The sequence below is a fragment of the Dendrobium catenatum genome, unplaced genomic scaffold (genome assembly GCF_001605985.2).
Source record: "Dendrobium catenatum unplaced genomic scaffold, ASM160598v2 fragScaff_scaffold_1539, whole genome shotgun sequence".
In the NCBI taxonomy this organism is placed as follows: Eukaryota; Viridiplantae; Streptophyta; class Magnoliopsida; order Asparagales; family Orchidaceae; genus Dendrobium; species Dendrobium catenatum.
In genome coordinates this window covers 496545-506055 of record NW_021320001.1, presented here as the reverse complement: position 1 = coordinate 506055, position 9511 = coordinate 496545, and the positions used below count along the sequence as shown (strand labels likewise).

The 9511-nt window shown below is 34.2% G+C and overlaps 1 protein-coding gene across 1 annotated transcript; it reads right to left on the bottom strand.

Moving 5' to 3' along the window:
• On the bottom strand, nt 1–1484 carry LOC110099303 (agamous-like MADS-box protein AGL29). Its single transcript, XM_020826408.1, has 2 exons — nt 1151–1484; nt 1–374 (listed from the first exon to the last, which is right to left on the bottom strand). Exons 1-2 carry the CDS (start codon nt 1482–1484, stop codon nt 1–3), a joined length of 708 nt encoding a protein of 235 aa, XP_020682067.1.
• Nucleotides 1485–9511: the final 8027 nt, after the last annotated feature.

Sequence of the window (9511 nt, the reverse complement as noted above, 5' to 3'; positions counted from 1 at the left end):
TCAACTATACCACCTATCACCAAACCGAAAACCCATATTCATGTCTTGGCCCTGCCCATAGAACCCGCCGACCGGAACTGGTGTCAAATACAACCCATTATACCCACCCAAATACCCACCTCCATAGCCCAACCGTGGCGGAACGCCACCCCTTGCCACCTTTGTATCCATGCAGAGAATCTCGAGCTCCTCGCGCCTGTTCGCAACGTTTCTTCGCAACTCCTCGAGCCGCTTCTGGAAGCTCTCTAGCTCCTCTACACCCATTTCATGCACCTCCACATCGCACGGCAGACCGGAACCTCCCCGCTGGGCCGCAACCTCTGCCTCCAACTCCGCTCTTATTCTCCTCGCCTCCTCCAACTTCTCCGTCAACCCTGCATATAACTTCTAAAAAATTAGTTTGATTTGTTTGTTAAACCACTTGACTTGCTAAAGATCTTGCACTTTATTGAGATTTTATTTTGGACAGGTTATAATTTTTAATTGATCGTAAATAAATTATACGTTAAAAAGTTGCTTTTTATGGCAACTTTAAAAAAAATTATTTTTTCATAATAATTTTGTAATCATATTTATAAAAAATAGAAGAGTCCCAAAGGAAATCGAAGTTTTTAAACTTTAACATTTAATCGTTCAAAATAATAATAATAATAAATCAAATTGTTAATGTGGCATTGAAACTAAAAATCTGCCGTTACCCAATTTGAACTATGGAACCTAATTTGAGCATATGGCATTGAAACTAATAAAAAATAAAAATAAAAAATAGATTCAATCCAAATTATCCAAAATAATATGCTGCTGAAATTAACTAACTGCACATTTATAATTAGCATGGTAATTACACAAAAGGAAAATAATTAACTCAGCATATCAACATATCTTGATCAAATTTTCTATCATAATAGCTTTAAAACCATCTGATTTATAATTTAATGTAATATATATTTTAATTAATGTATCATTTATTACACTCATTTAAATTAAATTTAATATAAATTTTGGTTAAATTTTAATTAAAATATTCTAATAACAAATTTTCTAAAATATAAAAATAAGTATATTTCCAAAAAAACTATAATTTTAAAAAATTTGACTAAAATCAAAATCTAACTTTTTATTTATTTATTTTTTTTATTTTAGTACTCACCTGCGTGCTCTTGATTTAGTTGAAGCAATTTTTGACCTTCAACGAACATCCCACACAATGGCCCCACCACCATTTCGCCGCCGCCGCCGCCGCCGCCGCCGAGGAATCGTTTCGTTACATAGTCAAGCGAAGGGTGGCCGAACGAGAAAGGTTTACCTGCCGGTGAGAACACCACTATACCAATCTCCGCCCCGCATAGAATAGAAAGCTCCGTAGCCTTCTTGAACAAGCCCGCCCGCCGCTTCGAAAAACAAACCTGTCTAGCCTCCTCATTCTCTATCCTCTTCATGGCAATCTTTTGCCTTCCCATGCTCTGCCTCTTCTTCCTCACCATCAACATCTAAAAAATAGAAAATAATCATAAGCTAATAATATTAATTGAAGCTTCGTTTATGATAACTTTCTCGTAATTTTTATTTGGCTAATCCTTTTTTTATTACTTTTAAAAAAATCTTCCTACTAAGAAACTACTTTTTACGATAATTTTCAAAAACTATTTTCTCTTGAACAATTTACAAAATAGTAAGAAAGTTTCTCAAATGAAAGATGAATGATTTCGTGTGGACACCGGACAAGCAGCTCCCCGTCCGGTTCGTCTCTATGAAACTACGTTTTTACTATTCACAGAAACAAAACTGAACGGTTATTCTCGTCCGATGTCCTCACAAAATAATCTCTCCAAATGAAACTTTAGTTTTCGAGAAGAAAAGAGAAGATAACGAAGAGAAAAGAAATAAAAGAACAAAAAATCCATGCCTTGTATAATAGTGGAGGTGGTGGAGCTTGGGGAGAAGTCAGAAGCGTTTGTGGGGCTTTTGTCCTTTTATAACGTGGTTTCCATAAGGGCTGAAGATTTGAATAAGAGCAATTATGGAGTAATTAAGTATGAGTGAATCAATCAAATATACAAAAAATTATTTCTCATATCAATAGAGAGTTGTCCGCAATTAATGGCTTTCTGTGAAAGGAAACTGAGGCCGGCTTGTGTTTATATGCTGCCTTTTATGATCTGCTTTGGGATTTTAAAATCATTCGATTATTAGATGGCAGGTTAATTTTTTTAGTAGTGATAGATTTTAAAATCGTTCGATCTGCTTTAGGATTGATGCAATATAAATTTTTTATATAATATAATTATACTCGTATCAAAGCAGGTAAAAAGATTTTAAAATTAATCATGATTATATTTTGATAACGAAATATTGACATTTAAGACTTGCTTTAAAGTTGTTCGTTTTGCATTTTGATTGAAACGAATTTCTTACTGTTTCTTAAAATATCTTTTTAGTATAATATTAGAAAGTTGTTTCTTAAAAGAATTTTTAAGTATAAAAATTGTAATTTTTGTACTAAAAAGTTGTTTTAAGCAGTAAAAAAGTCATCCCATATGAAGCCTTAGTAATTTTAGTGCAAATCATGTTTCATTTGGGTTAGCTTTCTTATTGCTTTTAAAACAACTTTTTAGTACAAAGTTAATAAGAAAGTTGTCCCAAATGAAACTTTTAAGCTCGTTTCGATTTGTTTTATATTGAAATATCTTAATATAATTTTTTTCTTAAAGACTAGCATGATATGAATTTAAAAATTATAATTAAAATTTAGATTGCACTCATCTCAAAATAAATTTAAAGATTCGTAAGGCTATTATGATAAAAATATATCCTACAATTCTTTTAAAATAAAAATCTATTTAAAGTGGCCATAAATTTTGTGTAAAAATTGTGATAAAATTGACAAGAGAAAATTATTCTGAATAAAAATTTAGATTCGTAAGGCTATTATGATAAAAATATATCCTACAATTCTTTTAAAATAAAAATCTATTTAAAGTGGCCATAAATTTTGTGTAAAAATTGTGATAAAATTGACAAGAGAAAATTATTCTGTTTAGGGATGTTATGGACCTATGGACATTATAAATATTTTTAAAAATAATAATTTTTTATAACTATGTCACTAATAAATTTAATAATAAAAGAAAATTTTCATCATAAGAAAATTTTAAAGATGACAAAATCTTAGCCAAATAAATATATGATCAAGATTTAAAAATAATATAATAAAAAAGATGTCTCAAATTGACTCTAAATATTATTATTGAGGTATTGAGATAATGTCTGATAAAATAATTACTTTCAATAAGAAATTAATCTTATAAATTTTTAAATCTGGAAAATAAATTTCAAATTTTGTGTACAACAGTGTCACCTGACAACATAATTGCAATCAAACTTTTGTGTGTATATGTTAGGTTACTTGGAGATATTTAATGTGCTATGATTTATGTTTATTATTGTTGCATCATGAAATATTTGCGGCGATAGAGAAATATAAAATTTAATGTCTTAATTTTGTACAAAAATTTAGCACACAAGCAGATAAAAGAGAGGGTGCAGCGTTCATAAGAGACACCAGAGTTTTTACGCGGAAACTCCTTAAAAGGAGGAAAAACCGCGGGGCCTGGGCAAGTTTAAATGAATCCATTATTGTTTGCAGTTGATTACAAATGAGGTCCTTCATTGCGGGGAAGGTCTTGGGATAATATAGCAAATGTACATCATATTACATGGTGGGAATTGAAAGAATTAGTATTGAAATGTGTGGTTAGTCGCCAGAACCATAGTCAGCGAGCGACGGAGGTCAAAAAGATTGTAGTCTGGTGACGGTAGTCCGAAGGATCGTTGTTTGGCAAGGAAAGTCGGAAGGATTGTAGTCGGCAGTATATAGTGGTCAGAAAGATCGTTGTCTGACGAGGGAGGTCAAAAGGAACATAGTCTGCAGGAGACAATGGTTAGAAAGACTGTTGTCTGGCGATGGAGATTAGAAGGACCGTAATAGGCGATAGAGGTCGAAAGGACCATAGTCGGCAAGAGACAGAGGTAAAAAAGACCATTGTCTGACGATGGAAGTCGGAACCGTAGTAGGCAAAGGAGGCCATAAGGACCATAGTTGGTAGGAGACATGGGTTAGAATGATCGTTGTCCAGAGATGGAGAGGTCAGAAGGAACGTAGTAGGCGACAAAGGTCGGAAGGAGGATAGTCGACAGGAGATAGAGATAAAAAAGACCATTATCTGGCGATGGAGGCGCAAGGACTGTAGTAGGAGACAGAGGTCGGAAGGAGTACCGTAGTAGGCGGGAAATAGGGTTTTAGAAATATCGTAGACGTAAGGTGGTGGTCCGGCGGAAGTTTGACATTGTTCGGTGGTCTCATGAAACTAAAACTTCTATCGGTGGTCCGGTGAAAGTTTGGGCCTCAGTTGATGGCTTGACCGTGGTTTGGAAGAACTTCGGCATCAGGTGGAGGTCCGGCGGAACTCCAACATCGTTTGATGGTCCAACAGAACTCCGACATCTAGTGGTCCGACGGAAGTCCGGCGTCAGGTGGTGGTCCTGACAGAAGTTTGGCATCAGGCGGTGGTCTGGCAGAAGTCCGACATTAGGCAGTGGTTTTGATGGAAGTCCGAGCGATGGTCGAGGGGGAGTGAGGAGGCAACAACGATCTCCGATCTATCTCTTGATTCCTTACTTGGGGGGTCCCTTTTAATGAGAAATGATGACTATATTTATAGATTTTCTAGAGTGGCATGACTTCTAGTAGATGGAAAATCAAAGGTAAGTTGGAGTGGTTTGGATGGATGGCCGATGTTGATTCTCTTGATCATATATTGTTTACTATATGTTTGAATGGCTTAGTGATTTCAAAATTCAATGATCTTGGGCTCTTTGGATTTGTCTCGTTGAGTCGCTCGATTCGATTATAAGCATGTCACGTTTGGAAACCATTTGGTAATCCAAATTGTGGTTTGAACCTTCCAACAATGATTCAAGTCCTTGATTTGAATTCATTTGGGCTCGGATTGAGTCGATTTTGGTGTCGTTGGGTTCATAATTTTGAGACGCTCAATTTGACTGTAAGTTTGCTGAAATCGGATTTCGGATGATCACAATTTTAATTTTGGAAGTTTCCAACTTAATTTTGCCTCGATATTCATGCCCGATCAAGATGATATTTTAATGATGTGTCAATTATTATATGTTAGAGAAAAAGAAACGAATTATTCCCCTAATATTTTTTTGAATAATCAATTATATACAAGTACCAATTTGTTCTCTTGACTCTTAAAATATGGATCAAATTAGCCATTATATAAGATCATTTATGTCCATATTTAAAAGTCTAAGAGGTCATTTGGGTGACTTTTTTATTGCTTTTAAAATAACTTTTTAGTACAATTTTTTTTTAAAAAAAATTAAATTAGAAAGTTGCTTTAAAAAGTATTAAGAATGTTATCCCATAAGATGCCTAAGAGACTAAACCTTCATTTGAGACTAATTTTTTATTGCTTCTTATAGCAATTTTTTGATACAAAATTTTTTAATTTTTATACTAAAAAATTGTTTTAAGAAGCATTAAAAAAGCCGCCCCGAACGAAGCCTAAAATTGGAGTTTTAAATAATCAATCATTATTTTAATCTTTTATAAAGATTGCGAGGACTATTTTGACACTTATCTCTTACATGTTACTATAGGTTTTCCTTCAATTAAAGGAGCATTTAATATTTGGTGAATAGAACTTCAGAATGGAATGAAATAAAAGGAATTTTTATAGGAACAAAAAAACTGTAACAATTCTCCTCAATCACATTAGAAGGGAAGTTTTAATTAGATGATATTGATATGTTAACTGAATCCATTTTATTATTTGTTTTATGGAATTATTATTCTCAATTTATAATAAATATACATTTGTCTTTAATTTTTATCATATAATTGTTTCTATTATTTTATGATCATAATTTTTTTATCTGAAATTTAATAATTAATACATTAATCACCATTTGTTTCTAATTATGAATTGTTAATCTTTTGTTATCAAGAGGAGGAAGAGATTAACATGAACTATGTCAAATTTTAAACATAATTAGCTCCATAGGATGAAATAATTAGAACATCAAAATCCATTTTGATGCCGATAGAGTATTCGATTACTTATAATTTCATTCCAATTTTTTTAGATCATGACTAAAAAAAAAACTCATAAATATTGGGTATATTTTAGGGGCCTTGCCTTTGGACTCCGAGCCTCACCCCTCTTTTAACCCCCATGTAATAATTTTATCACGAAGATTTTCCAACGGCTAAATTTACGTAAAATAATGATATATCTCTGGAAAAATCATTTGTTCAATCATAAATCCTTATGCAATACATGTATTAAGATTTTTTTTTGGAATTAAAGTTCTCTAAATAAGATCAAATCAAGCACTTCAATCATACATATTTCATGATGCTATTTGAGGTTCCAAGTGATTAACAAATATTATTTGATGGTGATCTTAAATTGGAGAGATTTTAGAAATCTTGAGAACTCCAAAGCCCTGCTCAATGAATGATGTTGACAATCATCACCTACAATCTCGATGGCTTATCCATTGTTGTTTGAATGTTGTCCTTCCACTGTCATCACTTAATTGTCGTTGTCCAACTGATTTTTTTTAATTAAAACCCACAACGGGGCCTACGCGTTAAAATAAAAAGGCAGTTACAGAGTCCTTATGAGAGACATTCAGGTCACTACAGCTCAGAAGAGCTACACAATAAAGAAAAGGAAAACCAACAAGCCAATTGTCTCCACTAGAAAAGAATACAAGGCATCCAAATAACATGCTAATGATGCTGTAGAGAAGCATCCAAAAAAGAAAGAACAAATATAAGCAATAGAGACCATTCTTTCTATCAAAAAACTTGAGTCCACGCCTCAACAACTCCATCTACAAAAAAGAGAGGCTACAAAGGAGAAAACTACACCAAGACAAAAAATTAATATAATCATAGCCAAAATTGTGGTATGTCGTAAAACTGGATTTACCGGAGACAAAAATGTTCAAAGTAAAGCCCGTCTTAGGATTTAGACATTTAGAGCTCAGGATACTCTCTATAATATTAGCTTCATTGGGAGAGTTCAAATGCCGCTCAATCCTACAGGGATAAACCATCAGAGAAATCACCAACCCATACAATCATTTAATCCTATTGCCCAAATGATATCATCCAACATTTGTAAAACTATTTTTGCTCATCACCATTGCCTGACTAACACAGATTTATCACCATCATTACCTTTTAATGTATCTCCAATATTGTTTCCCACCACATTCGGAGGAAGCCAAAATAGAAACAACAACAACAACAACATCAAGCCTTTATCCCACTACGTGGGGTCGGCTACATGAATCCTTTTTCTCCATTGTGTCCTATTAAAAGTCAAATTCTCGTTTAAATTTAATAAAGAAAGGTCATTCCTAATATTTTATAACCAAGTCTTTTTAGGTCTACCCCTACCTTTCTTAACACAAGTCAAATCTAATACCTCTACTCTCCTAACCGGATTATCGGAAGGCCGCCTTTTTATGTGACCAAACCAAAATAGAAATTCATAATTTATAAAATTTCTTCTTCAATTAATGGGAAAATCGAATCTCTATAATTTACTAACATAGTTACATAGTTGATCATTTCGACTGAGTCAGATCTTACAATTTTTTTTCCCATTTCAAATTTTCTAAGTTAAAGTTTTAATGTTTTCTCTAGTTTTTTTATTTGTTTGTGTGGGAGCTTTTCTTACAAAGTTAAAAGGATAATCTCTCTCTTTCTCTCTCTCTCTCAATTGCTACAAACATTTTAATAGCTAGCACTCCGCTACGTCTCCTGCCAAATAGCTCTATTATGGTAGGAGAGCAAACTAGCATTTTTTATTAATATTTTTTTTAATTATCATAACACTTATTTTTTAAAAAGTTATTATAGTATTTTAACAATAAATTTACTTGCATAGATACCATAAGATTCTTATATATTTGTATATCTAACATCTAACTATTCATATTTACATGAATAGCACTCAAATCTAAAAGTTATATATAACAAATATTAATAATAATTTATTTAAAAAAGAATATATGACATGATTTACATATTAAATATAGATAAATCTAAAAAATTAAATATTTGTTATGTATATAATTTTTTTATGATTATATATATAAGTGATATATCATAAAAAAATTATCTTGATCGGACACGAATCTTGAGGCAAAAATCAAGTGGGAAAATTCAAAAATTAAATATGGGATCATCTAAACTCCGATTCAGCAAACTTACAGTTGAACTGAGCGTCTCAGAAATACGAACCCAACGACGCCAAATTCAACTCAATCCGGGCCCAAATGGGTTAGAATTGAAGACCCGAAGCACTATTGGAAGGTTCAAACCATAATTTGGATTACCAAACGATTTCAAAACATGACAAGCTTATTGTTGAATCGAACGGCTCAACGAGACAAATCCAACGAGCCCAAGATCTCTGAATTCTGATATAATTAAGACCTTCAAATGTCTGATGAATGATCCACGATCAAGGGATTCAATATTGACCGTCCATCCAAACCACTCCACATTTGCCCTTGATTCTCCCCCTATTTACGGGTCATAATACTATCAAAAAATATAAATAGCCCATTATTTATCTTAAGAGGGGACCGAAGGTGGGGGAATGAAGAAGAAGAGAAGGAGGGAAGAAGCTCATCCTCGACCACCGCCGGAATTCCACCCGACTTTCAAGTGACGCCGGAGTTCCGCCCAACTTTCAAGTGACGCCGGAGTTCCGCCTGACTTCCAAGTGACGTCAAAACTCCGCCCGATCTCTAAGTGATGCCGAAACTCCCCCCGTTCTCCAAGTGACGCCAGAATTATGTATGATCTCCAAGTGACTTTAGAGTTTTGCCCGAATACCATCTAACATTGGAGTTCTCCCCGGCCGCCGACCGACACCGTTTAATTTAAAAAAATTTGAATTTCCCGCTGCTCCCGCCCACTGCCCGCCGCCGGGTCAACCCGACCCGACCCGTTTATCAAACGGGTCGAATCTGCAAACCCAGACCCGACCCGTTTATAAACGGGTCGGGTCCAACCCAGATTTTTCGGGTTGGGTCCGGGTCGGGTTGTCGTGTCAAATATTGACACCCCTAGTTAGATTTCTACCCGACGTTGGACTTTCGCCGGACACTTATCCTATGCTAAATTTATGTCCATTGCTGGACTTCTTCCTGATGTCATCCTTCTGACCTTCATTGTCAAATAACGGTCCTTCCAACCACCATCGCCTACCGACTATGGTCCTTCCGACTTACATTGCCCATCAACTACTGTCCTTCTAACAAACAAACACATCAACAATAATTCTTTATATTCATACCATGCAATGTATTCTATATGATGTAAATCAAGCTAAGGCCTTCACCCAAGAGAGGGTCTCATTTGTAATCAACTACAAATACTAATGGATTCATTCATACTGGG

Bases quoted from the DNA above. Each gene is read 5' to 3' on its own strand.
- LOC110099303 (XM_020826408.1), bottom strand. From the start codon at position 1,484: ATGGTGAGGAAGAAGAGGCAGAGCATGGGAAGGCAAAAGATTGCCATG. The intron at 375-1,150 runs GTGAGTACTAAA...AGTTATATGCAG, and splicing joins ACTAAATCAAGAGCACGCAG to GGTTGACGGAGAAGTTGGAG.